Here is a 27,017-nt window from a genome sequence, read left to right as displayed (position 1 = left end):
TCAAACCCCAGTTACCAGTGTGATTGATATGTCGAATGAACAAGCAGCAAGAAACCAATCTTTTTTTTTCTCCTAATGGCAACTCCAACCTGATTTTTCAAATCATCTTATCTTTTCCTGGTGTCTTGGTTTGGGTGTTCTTTGAAGCAGACCCTGAGACATGAGTTTGAGAGCCAGTGGTTTTATGGAGGCAATCCCTGGACACGTGGGTAGGTAGAATGAGGAAGTGAGACAGGAAAGTGAACCAGCCAATGAAGAGAGAGTTTTCAGGCTTGATCGAGCAGAGCTACCTGACCTGGGGGACCAGGAAGCTGTGCCCTGACTCCACAGCCTCCTGCCCCTCATTGGTTGAAGATGGCTTCCGGACCCTTGAGCTCTGCAGCATTTCCGGTTGGCCTTGCTTTAGGTTTGGGTGCTCTCCCTGGCCAGATAGAAGCCTCCAGCCAGAGTCGTAAGTATTGGCAGTGTGCATCCTCCGTCTAGGGTTAACGCCACAGGGTATGGGTGTGACTGTGTCTGTTAAAACTGCTTAAAATCTGAGGAGGGCCCATATTTTTTCCCAGGTCCTTTAATCACAAGGAAAGACTCCTGTTTATAATCAAACAAGTTTCATATGCTCTAATATTTGATATTGTATCAGACTTAAATCTTCTCCCTGACATTAGCTGGGGCCTGACTTAGTCTGAGGACCAATAGGGAAGTGATCTGATGGCTTTTCTTTCCTAATCACTCATTTTCCTCTTTTACCATCTGCTTTTTTCAGTTTCTGCAGGGCTGCTCTGCAGGGGAGGAGAGGAAGGCGCAGGAAAGGCTTGGCTTGACCTGTTCCATTGTAATTTCATGCTGGTGTTCTTTGCGTGCAGAGGCCCCCCAGGTGCTAGATTATTTTCTCAGGGAGCATTTTTGGGGGTCTTGGCAAGGATTCTGCCATTTTCGGTATCTTGTACCTGCAGTTGTTCCATTGAAGTGGGTGATGTCTCCTCTTGCTGGCCAACTGATTACCAGTGAAAGACTCCCTTTTCTGCTTTCTAATTCCTTCACCTGCTCTACTCCCATGTGGTTTTCTTGGTTAGAGCGTCCCTCAACAAGACCTCCTCCAACAAGCCCACCTCTGGCCATTGGGAGATGGACATCCCATCCTTGTCCATCAGGACATTCCCACTACAGATAGCCATGTCTCTTCCTTCAGCTTCCAGCATCCTACAACTCAAGGGGTGTGTTCTAGCCACAACCTCCAGCTTTTAGACTCTGCAGGTATGGTTCCAGCCCTATGTCCTTCCTGTTGAGTTCTCCAAGAGGTCCTTTGAAAGCTCCTTGCACTGGTTGGTTTTTGGTTCCCAGCTGGTGGTTCACATTCTTCTCTGGAGATCCCACCATTTTAAGGGAGAATCCTGAAAGTCACACTGGCCCAATTTAAGATACACCCCCTTCCCCCACTTAACAGTGACTCACAGGTGAGGGCATGGAAGATGCTGCTGGGCTAAGCCAACCAGGGTCTGACCTGGCATTGGAGTAGGTTCCTTCTTCCCCTGTAGTATGTGGTTAGCTGTCGAAATGATAATAAGAATGTTGTTAGAAAGGTTATATTAGTTATTAGTTGTTATTAATATAATATTATATTATATTAACAATATTATTATATATTATATAGAATAATATATATTATAATATATATTATTATATATTATATATTATTATAATATAATATTAATTATATTAATATAATATAATATTAGTTGTTAGAAAGGTTATATTAGTTCCTGGGGCAGCCATAACAGAGTACCCCAGACCAGGAGGCTTGAAACAACAGAAATTTATTGTCTGATGATTCTGGAAACTAGACGTCCAAAATCAAGATGTTGGTAGGGCGTTGCTCTCTCTGACAGCTTTAAGGGAGAATCCTTCCCTGCGTCTTCTAGCTTCTGGTATTTGCTGGAGATCCTTGGCATTCCTTGACTTGGAGAAGCCCCCCTCCGGGCACATGGCTGTCTGCACCCATGTGTCTTCTCATCGTTTTCCTTTACAAAGACATAGTTTCCTTTACAAAGACGCCAGTCATATTGGATTAAGCACCCAGCCTGCTAGATTCTGACCTCATTGTAACTAATCTGCAATGACCCTATTTCCAAATAAGGTCACATTCTGAGATACTAGTGATTAGGACCTCAACCTATCTTTTGGGGGAGACACCTACAAACATCTACTTAAAACTATTCTTGAAGCTTATTTTGCACAGAATTGTTTAATTTGATTATGTAACTTAATCATCACGCTTGCATCCAAAATTAAATTCGTTTAGTTTTTATAAGCAGCTTCGCTTAAAAAAAAAAGAAATATTGACCCCCCTCTGAAATTATTAAAAAGTGTATGTTATCTATTTTGAAGATAAAATATATACCAAAGAGGCATATCAAAAATATTTTTATCCCGGCATCTTCATGGCAAATAAAAGCAAAGCCTGCAAAGGGTAGTCTTGTGGGCACCTGCTCATTCAGTGAAACACTTCTGGTGGGTTTGGGAAACAGTTACACATGCTATCCCCATCTTAGAGGAGCCTAGAAAAGCGTCAGAAGAAAATCTCAGTGGAGTGGTCTTTTCAGCTGCTCATCTCTCAAGGGTTTCCCAACTGATCTGCCTCCCAGTGGTTGTCCTGTGTGTTTTGTAATCCCATCCTTTCTTTCATATCTATCTATCTATCTATCTAATCTGTCATCTATCTCTATCATTATTTATCTGTTATCTACCTATGATACAGACATATTTATCCAATCTGTATGTATTTTAATTTTTATTACATAAATAATTCATGTTTACTATAAATCCAGTGGTTGGGGGTAGGGGTCATGATTTTGCTTCCCAGAAGGTATTTGGAATGTCTGGAGATACCTTGTTTGTCACAGTTGGAGGACTCTATGGACATCTAGTGAGTAGAGGCCAATGATTTTGCAAAACATCTGGAAAGATGTTGGATGGCCCCACAATAAAGAATAATCTGGCCCCAAATGTAACTTGTGTCACTAGGGCTAAGACTGAGAAATCCTACTTTGGAACAATAGAAAATTCAAAGAAGCAAATGGAAAATCATTGCCTCTGGGCATTTTCCCAATTAACATTTTGGCCAAATTCTTCCAGATGGCTTTTTACACATACAAGTGTATGTGTGAATAATTATAGATGTATAGGGAAAAAAATGTGATTACAATTATGCACGCTGTTTTATAACCCAATTTTTTTTTCACTTAATGGTAATATTGCTCCATGTCAGTAATCTTTTCTCATTGAAAAACAAGGGTTTTGTTTTTTTTTTTTAAACAAAAGCATTATACTTATGTGGTTAAAAATAAGAATTGCAAAAGGGTGTACAAGAAAAACATGTTCTTTCACAAGTGCTTATGTATACTTCAGTAAATGTGATTCTTAAAAGCCACAAATTGGATTATGCAATAAAATGCTGTATACTTTGCTCTCATTACTTAATAATATATCTTAGGGCAATTTCCATATTGACGCAGAGATCCACCCCATTCTTTAGATTGGTGCAGAGCATTACGTATTACTCTACTGATGGGTACTTAGTTCTTTCCATGTTTTTGCTGTCCTAATCAGTGATGCAGAACACTTCTACACCACCTCTCAGTAGATCTGCGGATGACACCCCAAGAACTGGAACTGGTGAATCAAAAGGTATGCACTGACGTTTTTAGCAGCTATTGCAAAATTACTCTACAAAGAGCTTTTCTTATTTACCTCTCCTCCTGTTCTCCCTCTCCTAGCCTCACTCACAAATATTTAAATTTTGCAAATCTGATTTTATAAAAATGATATCTAGTTGTTTTTTCCTTTGTATTTCTTTAGTTATTAATAAAGTGGTACATTTTTAATGCTTTTTTTCCCATCAACTGTTCTACTGGGTTATTTTTTATGTTGTTGACTAATGTAACCTCAGTGGATTTAAGGAAAGTAGCTATACATCTATAAATACTTTCTCCTGGTTTGTCTATTCCATTGCAGAAATTTACATTTTTTACTTGTAAAATTTTTATTTATAATTTATTTATATAATTTAATAAAACATTTTATTTTTATTCTATATTATTTATGATTTTTTATTTAGAAAAAATATAAAATTTTTAAAAATCTTCCCATTTATGGTTTCTGGATATGCTATACTACAAAGGCCTTTCTCTCTCTCTCTCTCTCTCTCTTTTTTTAAGATTTTACTTTTAAGTGGTCTCTCTACCCAACCCGGGCTTGAACCTACAATCGTGAGATCAAGGGTCACGTGCTCTTCCAACTGAGCCAACCAGGCATGCTATACAAAACCCTTTTTCGTGCCAAGGACATAACTCATTTTAACCATGTTTCCTTCCTCTATGGTTTAATTTTTTTCATTTAAAAAAAAAAACTGTCTTAAATTCATTTTAGGAGTAAGGGCAAAATGTAGCCCCGAGACCATTCATCAAATCCTATATTTCATTCCACTAATCCGAAACGCACCCTTACCATAGTCTCTATTCCTTAGGCATTTGGGGGCTACTTCTGGATCTGTTCTGTTTCAGGGATCAGTCCATTTTTGCACTGACACCAAACTGTTTTAATTACTGGTGCTTTATAATGTATGTTTAGATATAATAAGTCTGATCTCCCAAATAATTTATCTATTTATCTTTAAAACATAATTACATAATAACTCAACTGTATGAAAATGTACAAAGAACAATACAATGAACACTCAGTTTAAAAAATTAAATGTTGTTAGTAAGTTGAAGATCATGGATTACCTTCCTCTCTTCCACTAGTAATAACTATTCTGACTCTAGTGTTTAGTTAGCATCCCATGAACTTATAATACTTTTAACTTCTCTCTTTACTTATGCCTATAATTATATGCAGTATTGTAATTCATGTTTTAAACCTACTTATTTGTTATAGAAAATATGCACACTCCTAAACAAACTAACTGGTCAACTAGTCCATACAGTTGTGATGATTAATTTTATGTGTCAGCTTGGCTGGGCCATGTGCCTATGTGTTTGGCTAAACATTATTCTGGATGTTTCCATGAAGATATTTTTGGATGAGATTAATATTTACACTGGCAAACTTTGAGGAAAGGGGATTGCCTTTTGCAATGTGGGTGGGCCTCATCTAATCAGTTGAAGGCCTCAATAGCATTTAAGATTGACTTAACCCCAAGAAAGAAAGAATTCTTCCAGCAGACAACCTTCGAACTTAAATGGCAACATCACTCTTCTCTGAGTCTTCAGACTGCCAATACACCTTGCAGATTTTAGATTTGCCAGCCTCCATAATTGCATAGGAATTCCTTAAACTCTCTTTCTGTCTCTCTCTCTCTCTCTTGATCCCATTGGCTCTGTTTCTCTGGAGAACCCTGATAATACATCAGGCCTTTGGTCTTAGCAGCACCACGAACTGATGGAAAGTTTAAATTACGTTCTTCCCTGTCCATGGCCCTAGTATCATATTCTAAGGAAGAGCTCACCCCTTCACCAAGGGGAGGGGTGAAGTGGAAAGTTATTTTTGTTAAGCTTTCAAGAGTAACTGGGTAGGAGAGAATTTTCTTGTTGACCAAATAGTTCTTTGTCCCAGGGTCAATCCAGTCTGCCTCTAGAGAGGCAACGAAAGGCCTCTCTAGAAGGACCATGTCACAGAAGCAAGACTCCTGCCACACTTTGAGTGACATTTTTCATGATCACAGATCCACAGAGCTACAGTTTCACAAATATCTCCTCCTTATAACTGTCTAGTTGGAGGCACTGTGTTAGTCTCCCAATGCTGATGTAACAAATTACCACAGATTTTTATTATTTATTTATTTATTTAAGAAATTGTCATACATTTAGCAGCTTTAAACAACACCCCCTTATTATCGCCTAGTTCTTTTGGTCAGAAGTCCCAACTGGGCTCAACTGGATCTTTAGTTCAGGCTCTCACGAAGCCAAAAATTAAGCCACATTGCTTTCCTTTCCTAGGAGCTGCTTCTTTAGAAACTAAGTGCTTCCCTCCAACCCTTCTCTTTTTGGGTCTACTCAACTTAAGCTTAGACACATAACCTCAAGCTCATTAATGTGTCTCCTTGCCCCAAAGGACATCTCTCTTTGGCATCTTGGAGCATCTTCTAGCATCTTGGAGCACAGTGTTGCAGCAGGGAAAACCCTACAACTCTTCTTTTTTTGATGAGTGGGGTTAAATTTGATTTCCACCTCCTCACTCCTTCCCAACAATCTTACATGTCTCAGGAGACAAAAATGACTTTTGTGAAGTTCTTTTCTTTTTCAATGCAAAAAAAGAAAAAGTCTTTTGTGACAAGAAAGAGTCTAAATGGGAAGAGAGACAATTGTAAAAGCTGTCCCTGGGGAATCTTATTGGAATGGTTCTGCAGCTTTGACAGCAGCGCCTGCTGGTGTGGATGGTTAATAAGACTGTCTTTGGTATTACCCAGATAGTTCTCCAACTCAAGACTTCAAAAAGACAACCAAGCAATTATAGATATGGAAAAGCCCAAAGATGAACGTTTAATTCCTCTTCTTAAATGAAAACTCACTTGAGCAGGGCTCTGAAATGTCACCTTTCTGGTCTCACCAGGATTTCTCTTTGGTCATGTCCTGGTTTAGTTAATTCTGTTTGTATGTTAAATGCAGATACTATCCTGCCCTGTTCTGCCCTGTGCAGCTACTTCCTGGTACTTCAGCTTCTGGACCTGCAGCAGCTCCTTATGAAATCAAACTGTTTTCCAACTGTGATGAAGAGCGTTTTGCACCAGTGCTCTCTGAAAAATGACCTGTTGCCCATTATTTGTAAATCTGGGAATGATTGTTTTTTTCCTCTGTGCATGGTTCTCTGCCTCTCTTTAGCATTCTTTGCTAGCTGCCTTTGCATTTTCCTGTTTTGTTAATTGTTCGTCTGGGCTGAGGTGGGAAAGGATTAATAAGTTGTGACTTCCTTTGTGATGAGTTTTCATTATATAACAATATGAAGGCCATTCAATTTCCTGTGTGACTCTCTTAAGCCTCTTGCCTAAGGTTAGCAGAATTTCTGTTTTATCACTTTATAGCAAGCTATTAAAACATTTTGACAATTTTATGAGCTGATTAAACATTCTTCAACTTTTCATTTCTTCTCCAAACAACAATGGAAATAAAAATAGTGACAAAAAAATACTTATTTATTGAGTACTTACCATAGGCCAAGAATTCTGCTTTTTTTTTTTTTTTGCATATTTTTAAACTTAATTCTCAGAAAACCCCTAGAATTATTCTTATTTTAATATAAGGAAACAAACACAGAAGGGAATGTGCCCTAGGTCTCTGAAAGTAAATGACAGATCTGGAAATCAAATCCAGGCCTGGCTGATGCTGAAGTCCTTGCTGGTAACCTTCCCACTAAATTCTGAGATCTTCTCCTCAGGGCCCGTTGGAGCCAAATTATTCTCTGGGCCGGAGCACCAATAACAAGAGCCATACTCAGCTCAGTGGTGATGAACTAACTCAAAGGCTAAGTCCTGCTCAAGAGATGGAGGTTGTCTACCTTTAGACATCTTGTGCTATAACAACTTCTGTCTCATTGATCAGTGTCTACTGAGATTGCTTCTTTAAAAATTATTTACATGGAGGGACCCCTGGGTAGCTCAGTCAGTTAAGTGTCTGACTCTTGGTTTCAACTCAGGTCATGATCTCGGGGTTGTGAGATTGAGCCTCACGTTGGGCTCTATGCTCAGTATAGGGTCTGCTTAAGACTCTCTCTCCCTCTTCCTCTGCCCCTCACTGCACTTGCTCGCTCTCTCTAAAATAAATAAATAAATATATCTTTAAGAATATCGTTTACATGGAGGCCAAAGAGATACCCAGCAATACAGAAGGTATTTATTGTCCTGCAATAGGTGGTCCAAGATGACTAATGTTAGAGAAGTGCACTTGGGATTCACCACAATGACGATGATGGTGGTGGTGATGATGGTGGTGATGGTGTTGTTATTGTTTGTGTTGTTGATGGTGGTGGTGGCTGTGGCTGTAGCAATGCTGTTATTGTGGTTGTTGGTGGTGGTGGTAGTATTGTTGTGGTTGTTGTTGGCAGTGGTGTCAGTGCTGTTGGTGGTGAGGATGATGGTGGTGGTGGTGCCAGTGTTGGTGTTAGTGGTGGTGTTGTTCTTGTTAGTGTTGGTGGTAGTGATGGTGTTGTTGGTGGTGGTGGTGGGGATGGTGGTGCTAGTATTGGTGGTGAAGGTGGTGATAATGGTGCTGGTGTTGTTGGTGTTAGTGGTGATGGTAGTGATGGTGTTGGTGTTGGTGGTGGTGGTGATGGTGGTGATGATTGTTGTGGTGACTTTTTTTAGTTAAGGTTTATTTCCTGGCTCAACAGCCAAAGTGTCAGATCTTGGACTTTTCTCAGATGTTTTAATTTCTCTGAAAGATATAAGGAACTATCTCTCCTGTTTATGTTCAGTTCATAATTAAACACTCTTTTTTTTTTTTTTTAAAGATTTTATTTATTTATTTGACAGAGAGAGAGAGATCACAAGTAGGGAGAGATGCAGGCAGAGAGAGAGGAGGAAGCAGGCTCCCCGCAGAGCAGAGAGCCTGATGCGGGTCTCGATCCCAGGACCCTGAGATCATGACCTGAGCTGAAGGCAGCGGCTTAATCCACTGAGCCACCCAGGCGCCCCTAAACACTCTTTTTCTAAAATCAAATTATATTCTAGCTACCTTCTCTGAGAACTTGGTAGAGATGCAAATTTTTGGCCCCACTCCTGACCTGCTGAGCCAGAACTTCTGTGGGTGGGACCCAGCAATCTGTCTTTTAAGAATCCCTCTAGGTAACTCTGAGGCTTGCTTGAGTTTGAAAACACTGGTGTAGACACTCATACAGCCCATCTTGTCCACTTGCTCTCCTCAGCAACCTCAACCACCCCCATGGTTTCAATGACTTCCAAATGTCTGCAGCTGAGACCTGCTTTCTGAGTTCTCAATTCAGTATATCTACCCAGCCTGCTGGGGAGATATGCCATCTCTGCTTGGATATATCACCAGGACTTCAAATTTAGCAATTCAATAAACATTTGTGTTTCATCTTAAATGTCATTTTCTCATTGAACTATGTTTGTTTGGCCTGCTCACTTTGTCTTTGCATTTTATTAAAATTCCATGTTTAAGCTGGGCCTCCTCTGCCATATCAGAGCTTGGCAAGGACAGGGATCAGATCTGTCTGGGGACGGCTTACTTGTGAACACAACCAATATGTAGGTATGTATTTATTCATAATTATTCTTTGAAAGAGTTCATTTATTTACTTGAGGGAGAGATAGAGAGCATGAGCAGCGGGAAGAGAGAGAAGCAGGCTCCCCTCTGAGCTGGGAACCCAATACAGGGCTTGATCCTAGTACCCTGGGACCATGACCTGAGCCAAAGGCAGATGCTTAACCAACTGAGCCACCCAGGCACCCCTATTTATTTTTATTTTAAAGAGACACAGAGAGAGAGAGAGAGAGAGAGAGCGAGCTAGTGGAGAGAGGAGCAGAGAGAGAGGGAGAGAGAGAATCCTCAAGCAGATTCCCCACTGAGCACAGAGCCAAATGCAAGACTTGCTCCCTGGACTTTGAGATCATATCCTGAGCCAAAATCTAGAGTTGGACGCACCAACGACCGAGCCACCCAGGCGCCCAAACACAGCCACGTGATTTGCTATGTGTTGTCTACAACTGCTTTTGTGCTGCAGTGACTGCGTATTTGCTGCAGAGAGCTTCTTAGTTTGTCAAGCTTAAAGTATTTACTATCTGGTCCTTGATAGACAAGTTTGCTCCAGGCCTCCCCTCATGCATCTCTAGAAAGGCCAGCTGCAGGTGCTCTTCTGTGCTATCCCACACTGAGCCCTCTGGGATGCCAGCCTGGTTCAGTGGGACCTTAGGGGCCCCACAACTGGCATAAACTTACTTGACACAAAGACAACGTCTAGGGGGAAACCACCATGGGCTCAGGATTTACAAATGAATTTGGCATTTATATTAACATAGAGGAGGGAAATGGTCAGAGCCCGGGAACGTCATGCCCCAGTTCCTTACCACGTCAAATGTACACATCCTATTTCACACATTGTCAAGAAAAATGAAGAGATCACTGTTTATTCTTTTAGTGCAGTGCTGCCAATGCAACTTTGGTTGAACTTTTATTGCCCCCGGTATTTTATAACTGCAAGAGGTAGAGGTTAACTGGCAGAAGACTGATAATAACATACATGATTCTTATCAGAAAGTTTTGTAAATGAGTCTTGGCCAGAAAAATGCAAAATGAGTTTTGTCTGGGAGAGGTACAATGGCTTCGTATCTGGTAGAAAAGATGACCTCAGATAATGTTTTGCCCCGTCAGATAGTAACCAGTTTTGTACATATTAGCAAATTCATTTCAGCATTCCTTTGATTTGACGGACATGAATCTCACTTCTTCGCAGTCTCCTTTGAACCAGTTTTAATAGCTTCTGGGTCCCTCATTAATTAATGAATTGAATAAAACCACTGGGTACGTGTTCATTTTATATTTGTATGAAGTTGTTTTTTATTTTTATTTATTTATTTATTTATTTATTTATTATTATTTTTTAATAGAGAGGCAGGCAGAGAGAGAGAGAGGGAAGCAGGCTCCCTGCTGAGCAGAGAGCCTGATGCGGGACTCGGTCCCAGGACCCTGAGATCATGATCTGAGCCCAAGGCAGCGGCTTAACCCACTGAGCCACCCAAGCGCCCCTATTTTTATTTTTTAAATACTAACGTGAATGCAACCTATTCATCCCCCCCCCAACCCTCATGGATTGCTCTGAAGTTAATTGTTCGGGAAAAGCTTCATGCCACACAGGCGAGGAAGGTAAGACCCAGGGGCACTTAGCAGGGGACAGGTCGATGGAACATTGTGGTTCAAGTTAACACTCTTCCAAAAGGCCATATGGAAAAAGTACCGATAACGAACATTTGAAAAAAGTGACTGTATTTGTGCAGTAAAACACTTAAAATTTAAAAAGTGTTTTTAATATTTGTGCTGGGAAGAAACAGATTAAACATTTCTTAGTTACTCAGGATTTTAACTTCAGGATTTGGGACATGAAGTTCTTTGTTTTATAGAGGCTGCTTCATCTGCATAGGACAGGAGAAACAGGTCAGCTCCAGACATTGTTACACCTGCTCCAACACTTGTTTGTCTCTGACAGATTTTCTGGGTCCGGAGCTATGACGCCATTTTGGTTGCGATTATCAGTCTGAGAAGACCCACCCTGTTCTCTGTAGGGGGCCCCTCATGAACATACGAAGTGTTTGGTTCTTCTTTCCCCTGCATATTTCACAGAGAGAGCTCCTGCTGGCAAAGAGAGCCCTTGTTATGTCACCTGTGGTGTGGGGCCCCTTCTCCACGAGCAATGGTCAGAAGTTGTGCATTAACCCTTGTTAGAAAATACTTGGGATGCTACAGGGATGAAGGCCCGCTGATGGCATCTACCTCATACAATCCACTTCACATATCCCCTTAGAAGACAACTGTCCTCTGGTTATGTTCACCTTGATACACTCAGCCCTTTCTTCTCTGTTCATGTGACTGGTGAGATTCTACTTTCAGGAAGCACTCAGAGTGGAGAATCCGTAGGGCAAGCTAGTGGAAGCCAACAGGCTCTGTGCTACGATGGAGGCTGTCCAGAGAGGCTTCCAGAAGCCATCTCACTGCTCTGAGACTTCAGATACCCTCTCACCCACTGCATGAGTCCTTGGAAGGGAGCTCAACTTCAGAACATTTCAGCCCCAAGGGGGATATCCAGAGGCCAGGGATATCTTGTCCTTGGGGAGCCCTAAACCCAATGAAGATTTCGAGAACCTAGGAAAATGGACAGCTCAGAAAGGGTGTGGGAAAGAGTCAAAGACACAAGGCTTCTCTCACAATTTGAACAAAGACTTCCTTGTTTAGGTCAGGAAAACCATCTCATGCACCAATTCCTTACGTTATTCAACTCTTATCTAGAAGGACGTAATGGCACTTCTAACCTTGATATTGAGCTATTTGGTTAGAGGGTTGAGAAGAGAGTTCTGTTTTTCCAGGGTGGACAACAGGATGAATTCAGAGGAAAAAGTACAAGATAGTGCCCAAGGGTACTTGCAATAGGAAGATTCTGCCACGAGAGGGCAGTGTAGACTGTCTAGATGATCTGGAGAGAGGAAAAAGGGTGCGGAAAGAAGAGGATGGGAACATGGGGAGATGGAGAGGAGAAGGGAGTTGAGAGAAATTGGAAGGGGAGATGAACCGTGAGAGACTATGGACTCTGAAAAACAACCTGAGGGTTTTGAAGGGGCGGGGGGTGGGAGTTTGGGGAACCAGGTGGTGGGTAATAGAGAGGGCACGTATTGCATGGAGCACTGGGTGTGGTGCAAAAACAATGAATACTGTTACGCTGAAAATAAACAAACAAACAAACAAAAATTAAAGGGGCGCCTGGGTGGCTCAGTGGATTAAAACCTCTGCCTTCGGCTCAGGTCATGATCTCAGGGTCCTGGGATCGAGCCCCGCATCGGGCTCTCTGCTCCGCAGGGAGCCTGCTTCCTCCTCTCTCTCTGCCTGCCTCTCTGCCTAGTTGTGATTTCTCTCTATCAAATTAAAAAAAACAAACAAAAAACTACAATTGCCTCATTAAAAAAAAAAATTAAAAACAGAAAAAAAAAGGGGGGGGGAGAAGAGGATGGGGAGCTGGAATGCAAATTTAAAATTTACCTGTCAAATTTAGAATAATGCCCCCACAGTAGTTTCTTTACTTTCATTCTGCTCTGTACCTCTTGATGAGAACCATCGCCCCAGAAGGCTGAAGCAGGTTCCTGAAGGACCCATTGGTATCAGGTCCCTAATTTGGGAGGTCTTGGGGTCAGGGAGTTAGGGAGAGGTGGGCTGGCTAGGCAGCAGGTGGTGGAAGGTGGAGGAGGGACTGGACTACCTTCCATTTCCATCAGCAGTGCGGCAGGGTTTCATTCTCTCCACATCCTCACCAATACCTGTTATTGTCTGTTTGTGAGTTTTGTTTCTTTTAAAAACGTTTATTGCAGCCATCCTTGTAGGTATGAAGTGGTATCTCAATGTGGTTTTAATTTACATTTTCATAGTGATTAATGATGTCGAGCATCTCTTCATGGCCTTGTTGATCATTTGTATACCTTCTTTGGAGAAATATTTACTTGTTTGTTCATGTTGCCTTGAGTTGTTTGCAGTTTTTTTGTTGTTGTTGTTAAGCTTCCGAAGTTCTTTATGTATTCTAAACATGGACTCCTTATCAGAGAATGATTTGCAGATGTTTTTTCCCATTCTATGGTTGTCTTTTCATTTTCTTTTCTTCTTTTTTATTATCTAGAAAGTATTTATTTATTTATTATTTTTTAAAGATTTTATTTATCTGACAGAGATCACAAGTAGATAGAGAGGCAGGCAGAAAGAGAAGCAGGCTTCCCGCTGAGCAGAGAGCCCGATGCAGGGCTCCATCCCAGGACCCTGGGATCATGACCTGAGCAGAAAGCACAGGCTTTAACCCACTGAGCCACCCAGGCACCTCAAAAGTATTTATTTTTAAATTACAGTTGACATACAATGCTATATTAGTTTCAGGTGTACAACATAGTGATTTGACATTTTTATAGATTATGAAATGCTCACCATACTAAGTGTAGTTCCCACCTGTCACTTTATAATGTTATTATAATATTATTGTCTACATTCTCTATGCTATACTTTTCATTCTCACAACTTAGCTATTTTATAACTGGCAGTTTTTACTTCTTAATCCTCTTCCCCTCATTTGCTCATTGCCCTCCCCACCCACTTCCCCTCTGGCAATCACCAGTTTGTTTTCTGCATTTATGAGTCTGTTTCTGTTTTGTTTTGCTTGTTCCCTTGTTTTGGTAATATGGTCCAGCCACTGTGAAAAACAGGTTCGTTTTTTGTTTTTTAGGTTCCACATATAAGTGAAATCATGTGGGACTCATCTTTCTCTGTCTGACTTATTTTATTCAATGTAATACCCTCTAGGTCTATCTATGTTGCTGAAAATGGCAAGATTTCTTTCTTTTTATGGCTGAGTAATATTCCATTGTATAAATTCCATTATGTGTGTGTACACCACATCTTTTCTATCCATTCATTTATTGATGGACACTTAGGTTGCTTGTATATTGTGGCTGCTGTAAATAATGCTTCAATGAAATTTAAAGGGTGCATATATTGTCTTGAACTAAGGCTTTTGTTTTCTTCAGGTAAATACCTAGAAGTGGAATTGCTGGATCCTATGGTATTTTTATTTTTAATTGAGAAATCTCTATATTGTTTTCCAGAGCGGCTGCACCAGTTTTCACTCCTACCAACAGTGCATGAGGTTATCTTTTTCTCCACATCCTCTCCAACACTTGTTTCTTGTCTTTTTTATTTTTTTTTATTTTTTAAATATTTTATTTATTTGACAGAGAGAAATCACAACTAGGCAGAGAGAGAGGAGGAAGCAGGCTCCCTGCGGAGCAGAGAGCCCGATGTGGGGCTCGATCCCAGGACCCTGGGACCATGACCTGAGCCGAAGGCAGAGGCTTTAACCCACTGAGCCACCCAGGCGCCCCTCTTGTCTTTTTTATATTGACCATTCTAACAGGTGTGAGGTGATATCTCATTGTGGTTTCGATTTGCATTTCCCTGATGACCGTCTTTTCATGTGTCTATTGACCGTCAGCATGTCTTCTTTGGAAAAATGTCTATTCAGGTCCTTTGTCCATTTTTAAACTGTATTTTAAAAAATTTTTTGATTTTTGCTTTTGTTTTTGGTTTTGGTTTTGGTTTTGGTTTTGAGTTGTATGAGCTCTTTACGTATTTTGGATATGAACCTCTTATTGGATATATCATTTGCAAATACCTTCCTCCATTCAGTAAGTTGTCTTTTCATTTTGTTGATGGTGTCTCTCACTGAGCTAAAGCTTTTTAGTTTGATGTAGTGCTGACTGTTTATTTTTGCTTTTGTTGCCTCTGCCTGAGGAGACAGATCCAAAAATAGTAATTGCTAAGACTAATGTCGAGGAGTTTACTGCCTATGATCTCTTTTAGCAATTTTATGGTTTTAGGTCTTACATTTAGATTTTTAATCCATTTTGCGTTTATTTTTGTATATGATGTAGGAAAGTAGTCCCACTTTCTGTCTGATTTTTTTCAGCACCATTTATTGAAGAGATTTTCTTTTCCCCATTGTATATTCTTGCCTCCTTTACCATAGATTAACTGATCTTCTATGTGTGGCTTAATTTCTGGGCTCTCTATTCTGTGATCCATGTGTCTCTTCTTGTGCCCATATCATACTGTTTTGATTACTATAGCTTTGTAGGATAGTTTAAAATCTGGGAGTGTGGTACCTGTAGTTTTCTTCTTCTTTGTCAAGATTGCTTTTGCTCTTTGGAGTCTTTCGCAGTTCCATACAAATTTTAGGATTATTTGTTCTAGTTAGGTGAAAGATTTGTCAGTATTTTGATAGGGATTACAGTGTCTGTAGATTACTTTGGGTAGAATGTACATTTTTTAAAATATTTTTTTTATTTGTTTATTTACAGCATAACAGTGTTCATTGTTTTGTCATCACACCCAGTGCTCCATGCAGTACGTGCCCTCCCTATTACCCACCACCTGGTTCCTCAACCTCCCACCGCCCCCCCCCCCCCCCCCCCGCCGCCCCTTCATAACCCTCTGGTTGTTTTTCAGAGTCCATAGTCTCTCATGGTTCATCTCCCCTTCCAGTTTCCCTCAACTCCCTCTCCTCTCCATCTCCCCATGTCCTCCATGTTATTTGTTATGCTCCACAAATAAGTGAGACCATATGATACTTGACTCTCTCTGCTTGACTTATTTCGTTCAGCATAATCTCTTCCAGTCCAGTCCATGTTGCTTCAAAAGTTGGGTATTCATCCTTTCTGATGGAGGCATAATACTCCATTGTGTATATGTACCACATCTTCCTTATCCATTCATCCATTGAAGGGCATCTTGGTTCTTTCCACAGTTTGGCGACCGTAGCCATAGCTGCAATAAACATTGGGGTACAGATGACCCTTCTTTTCACTACATATGTATCTTTGGGGTAAATACCCAGCAGTGCAATTGCAGGGTCATAGGGAAGCTCTATTCTTAATTTCTTCAGGAATCTCCACACTGTTCTCCAAAGTGGCTGCACTAACTTGCATTCCCACCAACAGTGTAAGAGGGTTCCCCTTTCTCCACATCCTCTCCAACACACGTTGTTTCCTGTCTTGCTAATTTTGGCCATTCTAACTGGTGTCAGGTGGTATCTCAATGTGGTTTTAATTTAAATCTCCCTGATGGCTAGTGATGATGAACATTTTTTCATGTGTCTGATAGCCATCTGTATGTCTTCGTTGGAGAAGTGTCTGTTCATATCTTCTGCCCATTTTTTGATATGATTATCTGTTTTGTGTGTGTTGAGTTTGAGAAGTTCTTTATAGATCCTGGATATCAACCTTTTGTCTGTACTGTCATTTGCAAATATCTTCTCCCATTCCGTGGGTTGCCTTTTTGTTTTGTTGACTGTTCATTTTGCTGTGCAGAAGCTTTTGATCTTGATGAAGTCCCAAAAGTTCATTTTTGCTTTTGCTTCCTTGGCCTTTGGAGACATATCTTGAAAGAAGTTGCTGTGGCTGATATCGAAGAGGTTACTGCCTATGTTCTCCTCTAGGATTCTGATGGATTCCTGTCTCACATTGAGGTCTTTTATCCATTTCGAGTTTATCTTTGTGTACGGTGTAAGAGAATGGTCGAGTTTCATTCTTCTACATATCGCTGTCCAGTTTTCCCAGCACCATTTATTGAAGAGAGTGTCTTTTTTCCATTGTATATTTTTTCCTGTTTTGTCGAAGATTATTTGACCATAGAGTTGAGGGTCCATATCTGGGCTCTCCACTCTGTTCCACTGGTCTATGTGTCTGTTTTTATGCCAGTACCATGCTGTCTTGGTGATCACAGCTTTGTAGTAAAGCTTGAAATTGGGTAATGTGATGCCGCCAGTTTTGTTTTTGTTTTTCAACATTTCCTTAGCAATTCGGGGTCTCTTCTGATTCCATACAAATTTTAGGATTATTTGCTCCAGCTCTTTGAAAAATACCGGTGAAATTTTGATCGGAATGGCATTAAAAGTATAGATTGCTCTAGGCAGTATAGACATTTTAACAATGTTTATTCTTCTAATCCAAGAGCATGGAACGGTCTTCCATCTTTTTGTGTCTTCTTCAATTTCTTTCATGAGTGTTCTGTAGTTCCTTGAGTACAGATCCCCAAACCAGGCAAAGACCCTACCAAAAAGGAGAATTTCAGACCAATATCACTGATGAATATGGATGCAAAGATTCTCAACAAGATCCTAGCAAACAGGATCCAGCAGTACATTAAAAAGATTATCCACCATGACCAGGTGGGATTCATCCCTGGGTTGCAAGGTTGGTTCAACATTCGCAAATCAATCAATGTGATAGAACAAATCAATAAGAGAAGAGAGAAGAACCACATGGTCCTCTCAATTGATGCAGAAAAAGCATTTGACAAAATCCAGCATCTGTTCCTGATGAAAACGCTTCAAAGTATAGGGATAGAGGGAACATTCCTGAACTTCATAAAATCTATCTATGAAAGACCCACAGCAAATATCATCCTCAATGGGAAAAAGCTTGCAGCCTTCCTGTTGAGATCAGGAACACGACAAGGATGCCCACTCTCACCACTCTTGTTCAACATAGTATTAGAAGTCCTAGCAACGGCAATCAGACAACAAAGAGAAATAAAAGGTATCCAAATTGGCAAGGAAGAAGTCAAACTCTCTCTCTTTGCAGATGACATGATTCTTTATATGGAAAACCCCAAAGACTCCACCCCCAAACTACTAGAACTCATACAGCAATTCAGTAACGTGGCAGGATACAAAGTCAATGTACAGAAATCAGTGGCTTTCTTATACACTAACAATGAAAATACAGAAAGGGAAATTAGAGAATCAATTCCATTTACTATAGCACCAAGAACCATAAGATACCTGGGAATAAACCTAACCAAAGAGGTAGAATGTACATTTTAATAATACTATTTCTTCCAATCCATAAGCCTAGCATATATTTCCATTTATTTATAACATTTTCAATTTCTTTCATCAACGTTTTAGAGTTTTCAGAATATAGATCTTTCACCTCCTTGGTTAAATTTATTCCTAGTTATTTTATTCTTTTTGACATAATTTTAAATGGAGTCATGTTCTTATTTTCTCCTTGTGTGTGTTATAGTGAATAGAAACACAACAGATTTCTGTAGAGTAATTTGTATCCTGCAACTTTACTAAATTTATTAGTTCTAATAGTTTTTGATAGAGGCTCTAGGGTTTTCTATATATAATGTCATGTCATCTTGAAATAGACAGTTTTATTGCTTCTGTACCAATTTGAAGGTCTTTTATTCCCTTTTCTTGTCTGATTCCTATGGCTAGGACTTCCTGTACTTTGTTGAAAGTGGTGAGAGTGGACATCCTTGTCTTGTTCCTGATCTTGGAGGAAAACCTTTTAGCTTTTTACTGTTGAGTATGATGTTAGCTGTGGGTTTGCCTTTTCACTTTCTTGAGCATATATTTTGATGCACAAAAAGTCTTAATTTTGATGAAGTCTAATTTATCTATTTTCTCTTGTTGTCTGTGCTTTTGGTGTCATATTCATGAAATAATTGCCAAATCCAGTGTTATGAAGACTTTCCCCAGTTTTCTTCTAAGAGTTTTATAGTTTTGCCTCTTAGTTTTGAGTCTTTGATCTATTTAGAGTTAATTTTTGTATATGGGGATTTTCACATATGGATATCCTTTTTTCCCAATATCTGTTGCTGAAAAGACTATCCTTTCCTCATTGAATGATCATGGTGCCCTTGTTGAAAATCAGCTGACTGACCATATGTATAAGGGTTTATTTCTGGTCTATTTTATTTTACTGATCCCTATGTCTGTTCTTTTTTTTTTTTTTTTAGATTTTATTTATTTATTTGACAGACAGAGAGATCACAACTAGGCAGAGAGGCAGTCAGAGAGAGAGAGAGAGAGATTGAGAGAGAAGCAGGCTCCCTGCTAAACAGAGAGCCTGATGCGGGGCTTGATCCCAGGACACTGAGATCATGACCTGAGCTGAAGGCAGAGGCTTAACCCACTGAGCCACCCAGGTGCCCCCATATGTCTGTTCTTATGCCTGTGCCATACTGTTTCAATTACTGTAGCTTTGTACTGCATTTCAAAGTTGGGAAGTGTGAGTCTTCTAACTTAATTCTTTTTCAAGATTGTTTTGGCTATTCAGGATCCATTGCAATTCCATATAATTTTGAGAATCAGTTTCTCCATTTTTGTGAAAAGGCTTTCAGAATTTTTATAGAGATTGTGGTGAACAAATAGATTTTTTGGGGGTAGCATTGACATCACAAAATGTTAAGTCTTCCAATCCATGGGTGCCTGGTTGGGTCAGTGGGTTAAATGTCTACCTTCAGCTCAGGTCATGATCCCAGGGTCCTGGGATGGAGCCCCACATTGGGCTTCCAATTTAGTGGGGAGTCGTCTTCTTCCTTCCTCTGCCTACTGCTCCCCCTTCTTGTGCTTTCTCTCTCTCTCTCTCTCAGTCAAATAAAAAAAATAAAATCTTAAAAAAGGGTCTTTTCAGTTCTTTTCTGCATCTGTCCCTGGACAGATGTGCAGTGGCTTTCCCTCCCTCCCTCCCTTCCTTCCTTCCTTCCTTCCTCTTTCCCACCATCCTCCCTACCTCCCTCCTTCTCTTTCTTTCTTTCTTTTTTGATTTTATTTATTATTGAGAGAGAGAGTCTGAGCACAAAGGGAGAAGGAGAGGCAGACCCCCCGCTGAGCAGGGATGCAGACCTCCATCTCAGGACTCTGGGATGGTGACCTGAGTCAAAGGTGAGCTTTTAACTGACTGAACCAACTCAGCACCCTTCAGTGGCTTTCTAAATTCCCTTGTTTATAGTTGCTTTTGAAGGTCTGAATCATAAATGGCTTCCAAAAGGGAAGAAAGGGGAGGGGGAAACCCCAACCAAACCAAAAACCGGGTGCAGCTCCATTAAGTCTCCAGGGAAACACCCCAGTTATTGAGATTGCAGTAATGGCTACCTGTTTCTGTGCCTACACCTCAGCAATGAAAAGCTGTCATCAGCAATCAGGATACAGAACTCTAATATTTAGAGGACCAATTCTTTATTGGTCACCTTGGCTGCAACAAGCCATTCTAGAAATGTGGGCACAGCTTCCTGCTACTGGACTTGGTTCTGGAGGATAGATAGCTATTGCGGTGCTAGAGGCAGAAACTGGCCAAAGCTAGCCACACTTTCCTGGTCACACCTTTTCCTGGAAGCTGCAAGCATTCAGATACACTCCAGAGTGCGGAAGTGGTGACTTCAGACGGTTTCTGCTAGTATGATTGCTGTCTGAGCAAAGAGACTGATACCTGGCATTTCCTATTTTGTTATCTTTCCTGACATCCCCTCCCATTATTAAGTCGGCATAGTAAGCTTAAAGAACCATAATGAAATCTCTGGTTTTTAGGCTAGTCTCCCAAAGAAATCATAGCTCCAGAGTTATCTTTGGCTGATGTCCTTGTTGTGCTCAGACTTAGCTGCAGAGGACTGGGGGCAGTCCAGATTCCCACTGCTCTGGCCTCAGTGGTCTGTGCTCCCCTTCACACTGCCAGACTGGGTGTGTCCAACCCTGGGCCACTTATGTGTCCCATGTCTCTTAATTCGAAGAAGCAAGTGGGTTACCAGAATAATAAGAATTAATAATAAGAGTAAAAATGTAATTATATAAATATAAGAATATAATTAATAATAATATTATTATTATCACAAATCTGGTTCCAACCCACAAAAGAAAAAAAAAAACACAAACTAATTTGTAGCCAAGCTAGCAATGTATAATCTGTGACAGTTCCCTGATCCCAGGACCCCTATCTCCACAGACTCTAGCAAAGACTTCTTCTAATCTGGGATGTGGGGAAGAGAGACAACTATCGAAGGAAGAAAAGTCACCTGTCAGTGTTGAGAACTTAATTTTAACTGGGCATATTTCCCTCTTGAAGGTTGATTGTGGCGCTATATTACCCACATTCTGGGGGGAAATCTACGTATCTGAACGGTTTCTTTTTTTCAGAAAGTGGTATTTGTCTTCTTGCCAATTTTGTAAATTTTCAGTGATAGTATCCCCTGTTCCCAAGGCTCCTTGGGACTCCCCTTTTCCACGCAGAATCCACACTGGATATTCAAAACCTCTGGACATCTATTTGCCCTCTGAACTCTGTGTTCTGGCACATGAGGGTGTGTCAGTGTTGGACCTGTCCTGGGAGGCAGTTTCATTTGTAACAAGGCTATTGTGGGGGACTTAAGGGGATTCCATAATAAGGCCCTTCACATATTATATTTCATTAGTTTTTGTTTGTTTGAGTTTTGTTTTGGTTTTGGTTTGTTTGGTTTTGTTGGGTGGGAAGGGCATCTTGCCGTCTTGATGTTCATTCTGTCATTGTATTTTTTTCCTTAGGATGTTTTCAATAGTTAAGAACAAGGAGATTTCCCATGAGGCTCTTTTGAATCTCTTCAAGCAAAATAAGGTGGAGATAGCAAACGCAATAACAAAGCCATTTCCTTTCCTTGAAAGCCTCAGAGACCGCTCCTTTATAACGGAAAAAATCTACAAAGTACGTTAAGTCTATTATATCACCCCTGATAACCCAGCCCCACCCTAATTGTGTGTGGCCACCTGGATTCAAAATTTAGTGTATCATTAACTGGTTGATGGCCTTTTCTTACTCTTCACGGAAAGACCGTTTTGAGTGAGTTAATCCTCTTAAAGTTTGGGGGTGACAGAACAGCTCGCGAACGAGGCTTCTGTTCTGATTGAAGCTCCTGTCTCCTGTGGGACGTGTTGCAGTGAGATGGATGGGAGCGGTGATAAGGCTGAATGGAAACTGATAGCTTTTTATACAAAACCTAGAGCAATTTATACAAAATGACAAAATTAAATAAAATTAAAATAATTAAGAGAATTGGGGCAGTATTCCCTTATAAAATCCACTACATCAAATGAAACCCCCAGGGATTTTGTGCTATAAATCAATTTGTTCTGCTTTGCTGTTGTGTCCTTTAGGGTATGTTTTGTAAGGTGATTCTAGAGTCTTGGTATTCAGGTGAATTTGATCAGTGGGTCTTCCTGGGGAAATAGAGGAGGAGCCATCCCTGTACCCTGTGGCTGTGCTCCTTACAGCCACGGCAGGACCCTCTCCTTCCCAAAACCATTGCCGGACTCCTCACACCTGGAGGGTGGGCAGTGGCTGTTGAGTAGCCAGCAGAATTGCTCTAAGATCCACTCGTAAAACAACCTACGCAGGATGAAAGTTCAAAAGAAGAAGGGTTCATTTGTTATTTTAAGCAGGTGATAAAATATTTAAGAAGTTCTAAAATACTATATGAAAAATAGTAGTCTATCTCCACGGGGAAAGTGGAATGAATGTTCTATGCAATCACTTCTCAGTGATTAACTTTGAAACTATTTCATATTCTTTTCCTGTTGTACTTTTTTAAAGAAAGGATTCTCAAGAAGCCCATAAAAACTTGGTTCCTGTAGCGAGAGTGGTGTATAATATTCTCTGCGACCTCGAGAAGACCTTTGATAGGTCGCTTCTACAAGTCCTGTTCAGCAGGGTTCATCTGAAGGAGTATCCTGATTTAATTCATGTTCATAGAATCTTCGAAAATGGTAATTGATATCCTCCCTTCCCTTTCGGGGTCCAGGTCTACATGTCATTCATTCATTCACTCCTTTGCTGGTTTAATAAGTATTCATGAAATGTTTACTCTGTCCCAGGACCAGTGCTTGTCAGTGTGAATGAGTCACCATTATTAATAACAAACATGTTCTCTGGTCTCATCATCAAAATCATCAGTCATGATTATTCTGCTAGGGTCTCTTGTAGGTTTAATTACAGACCTTTTCCTTCTTCTGGGAATATGTGATTTATTCTGTGTCATAGGTGCCTGATAAAGAGGAAATGTTCCTGGACAAGTTGTGACATTTTTCTAAGATGGCCAGACTGTCACTGATTCCCACAGAAAACCTTCTTTGAGACCTCTGACAAAAAGTTAGGTCCCCAGACAGAGAATCGAGAGGTCAGAAGAGCCCACCCCGCCCAGAAGGAGGGCCAGCGTGTGGAAAGGTGTGGGAATAAGGAAGGCTGATTCTGACATGACGGTTACAGGCAGATTGTGCATTTCAGACACCCTAACTGAGAAACTGGAATTTTATTTTCATAAAAACAGGGAAGTCACACCAATTCTTAAGCAAGGGATAAAGTCAAAAGAGCGAAAATAAAGTAGGGAGTGTATTACTTTGTGAAAATAGTACACTGATTAAAATAGAACAATATAATTTCTTTTCTTTTTAAATATTTATTTATTTTAGAGAGAGAAAGAGAGAGTGTACAGGGGGGAGGAGCGGAGGGAGGGAGAAACTCAAGGAGAGTCTGTGTTAAGTGAGGAGCCCACTGCCAGGCTTGATCCTGTCACCCCAAGATCATGACCTGAGTGGAAACCCAGAGTGGGACGCTCAACCCACTGTGCCATCCAGGCATCCCTGAGCAATATAATTTCTATACTAATACCCGAGTAAGAGAAAGGAATAGAGAAAATCAAATATCTGCACACAAATTTCAAGTGAATGATTTTTTTTTTAAAGATTTTATTTATTTATTTGACATAGAGAGATCACAAGTAGGCAGAGAGGCAGGCAGAGAGAGAGAGAGAGAGAGAGAGAGAGAGAGAAGCAGGCTCCCTGCCAAGCAGAGAGCCCGATGCGGGACTCGATCCCAGGACCCTGAGATCATGACCTGAGCCGAAGGCAGTGGCTTAACCCACTGAGCCACCCAGGCGCCCTCAAGTGAATGATTTTTAAAAGCTTTATTGAGATATATTTTTATACCTTAGGTCAATATTATATTGGTAACCAGCATGTCCTGGGCCATGGGAACAGAGAGAATGGTGGATACCTGTACTGCCCACATCTCAGGGGTTCTGATTCTCTTCATGGACTGCAGGGAACCCCGCCTTTCCAGGTTCAGTGTGCACATCACCTGTGTTAGGTTCTGGGGCTCCCTGAGCTGGGGTGCCCTTCACCTACACTTGTTGCCACCCACCTGCCCCTGGGAGATGGCAGCGGTCGCCTCCCACACACTGTTATCCACAAGAGCTGTGCACCAGTGACCCGAAGCCCAGAGTCTGGGGGCTGTGGCCTGGGGTGCAGCACCCACTCCTGCTGCTCAGTCCCACTTTCATCCCATGCTCAGAGCCCCCGGAGCCCCCATGGGACCACCTACACACACACACACAGACCCCCTTCACCTTTCCCTTTGTTCTCCTTGAATCTTCTACCTGGTTTTGCCAGGGTCTGAGGCCAGATCCTGAGACAACAAACATCCGTAGCTCCCACTGTCCCGTGCAACTCGCCCCTGCAGATCCTGCCCCAGGAGGAGCTCCTGCCATGGGTCCCCTCCTCCCTGAACTCCCCACAGACATCCCCCCGACCTCCCTCCAGGCTTCCTGGTTTATTTTCTTCCTCCTATGTGTGCTGGGTCTTACCTAAAGGCAGGAGTGCTGGGATGGTGTCCCTCCCTCCCCTGACTGGCGACCTCCCCAGCCCTGGGCAGGCCAGTGGGGAGATCCTCCAGTGCGGCTATCCATGCTCCCTGCTCAGAGCTGCAGAGTGTCCTTCCTCTGTTCCTGGGATCTGGGCCCCTGGGAGGTCTGTCTTGTTCCTCCAGGTGTCCTCTGCTTTGTGTCTTTGGGAAGCGCTCACCCTCCCTGCCCCAACTCTCCTCTTGTCTAGCAGCATCTTTAGAGCAGCTGGGCTTTCTCCATGGGTATGGATCTGAGAGCCTAGCTCTTCTCCCAAAGAATTCCCTCTGTTCCTTGTACGGTTCACAGAGACATTCCACTTAACAGAATTTATACTGAGATACGTTTTCACTTTTCTCTGGCCATCTTGCTGGGTGATTAGTTACTGTTTGTAACTTCCCCACTGCTCCATAATCCTAAAACCCGACAGGCTCATCGCCTGTAAGATTTGCGTGTGTGTGTTTTTCTCTTCGATGTTGTAGGAAAAGGAACAAATGACACCAAGCTAGGAGTCGTTGAGATGAACTGACCCAGGGTCCAGAAGTCCCCATCAAGTACCTGGATTCTTGGGTGGTCCAGATTGTGATTATGAGGTGATGTCCCTGATTATTTGCTTGCAACCACTAATTAATTTTTTCCTCTGTTCAGTAAATGAAGACAAATATTTTCCCCAGAAAAATGGTAGTGAAGAGACACAAAACCTGCCCAACACTGGGCCAAACTCTGAACAAGGTAATTATGATAGAATACAAACTTTGTTTCCTGGTTACAAAAGGGCCAGAACTCAGGAAGGGCAACTGTAATGTTGGAGAGGGAATCCAGAAGGACGTGGGGCAGATGGACGTATGTGACTTTGTATCAATTCCAAAATGACATGACTCTACTTGAATCCAAGACAAAAGGTGGCAACGACAGAATTTCTGCCCAATAACCTTGGAAGGTGGAGTAAGAATCTAAATGTGAATTTTGAGTTTCCAGAGGTGACCTTCAGTGTGAAGCTCTTAAAGGCTAAGAACTCCAGGCCCAGGGTCAACATCAAAAAGGGAACTTTTGATGATGGCAGAAGGGACTGATTTCAATGTTTTCAAGAGCCTAGATATTCAAGGAGAAAACCAGTCACAAGGAGACAGAAAAGAGGAAGTGGTAGAAAGATGGAAGGAAGGATTGGGTACTTTGAGTGAGAGAGGAAGGGAACTGAAAGACAAGGAAGAAAGGGTTAGAAGACACACTAGAAATAGCTGTATTATTAACATCTCATTGGCTGAACATTTGAGGGGGCAGTTGTAGGTTTAGTGCTCAAGCTGCCATTGGAGGTTAGCATTGCTTATGAGCCCATTTTGCAGATAAGGAGACTGAAGTCTGGAGATGGCATGTGTGTGTGGTTGGCCTGGGGTCAGATGAGTAACCATGCGTGTGTGTCTTAATTGAGGTAAAATTCATGTAAAATAAAATTAACCACTTCAAACTGTTTAGTGATATTTAGTGATATTCACAACGTTGTGCAACTATCCCCCATCTACTTTCAAAGTATATCAATCGCCTCAAAAGGTAACCCCATTTCATTCCCCATTCCCCTTCTCCCACTGCGAGGAGCCACTGGTATAACTAAAAGGTGTATCTTTTCATTTCTATATGTTGAGTGGAGGAAATCAATAGTTGAAAAGAACAGGAATGGAGCCTGACGTGGAAGATGGGAAGATGTAGAAGAAGAGAGCTGGGCAAGAAGGTGGAGGCAGGAGAGTGGCTGGAGGGAGGAGAGATGGAAACACAAGGTCATGGAAGGCAAAGGAATCCAGGATGCAGAAATATTTTCCTAGGTTAGAAGCAGGAGTGCCTGGAAGTTGGATCCTAGTGGAAAATGGCAGGAGAGAGAAAGGAATGAAGTCTAATATGATGGAAAGAGGCAGAGAAGGGTTTGTTGCATTTTGGGTGGAGTCTTGGAGCAGGAGGAGTATTTCTGCCCAAGAAGCATCTCACCTTCGTCTCCAACCTCAGAGCTCAGTGTCTACAAACTACTCCTCAGTTTGTTCCCTGGTCACTGGCTCTGGCCTTTCCTTTCCTTTGCTCTCTCTTTAGCACTGGATGAATTCACAGGTTTAAGAATGAAAGAGAAGAAGTCAGAGACGGTGTGCATCATACTGACTGATGGGCAAGGTAACTATGACTGAATCCCATGTTTTAAATGACCAGTTCCCTGGGTAGCTCATTATGTGGAAGGAGGAGAGTCCATAGACTTGAACTCTGCCTCTAGCTCCTCTCCAAGGTGTGGGGGAGGCATGC

At 41.4% G+C, this 27,017-nt stretch overlaps 1 protein-coding gene across 3 annotated transcripts in view; it reads left to right on the top strand.

Annotated features, from left to right (window-relative positions):
* The first annotated feature begins 344 nt into the window (after positions 1–344).
* Positions 345–27,017, top strand: part of LOC123950326 (nuclear body protein SP140-like protein) — a 29,618-nt gene continuing 2,945 nt past the window's right edge. Inside the window, exons 1-6 of one of the 3 annotated variants that reach the window (XM_046018095.1) lie at positions 345–451; positions 3,607–3,684; positions 21,613–21,769; positions 22,659–22,827; positions 25,386–25,469; positions 26,814–26,891. In XM_046018095.1, the coding sequence (XP_045874051.1) occupies positions 21,614–21,769; positions 22,659–22,827; positions 25,386–25,469; positions 26,814–26,891 (487 nt within the window). In that variant the 5' untranslated portion in view covers positions 345–451; positions 3,607–3,684; position 21,613. Of the gene's footprint in view, positions 452–1,213; positions 1,255–3,606; positions 3,685–14,362; positions 14,395–21,612; positions 21,770–22,658; positions 22,828–25,385; positions 25,470–26,813; positions 26,892–27,017 lie in introns of those variants that run through there. The other 2 variants (XM_046018096.1, XM_046018093.1) reach the window with 2 other exon arrangements.

This window comes from Meles meles, chromosome 9 (genome assembly GCF_922984935.1).
Source record: "Meles meles chromosome 9, mMelMel3.1 paternal haplotype, whole genome shotgun sequence".
NCBI lineage: Eukaryota > Metazoa > Chordata > Mammalia > Carnivora > Mustelidae > Meles > Meles meles.
Note: the sequence above shows the minus strand (reverse complement) of the source record. Positions and strands in the feature narration are given on the sequence as shown.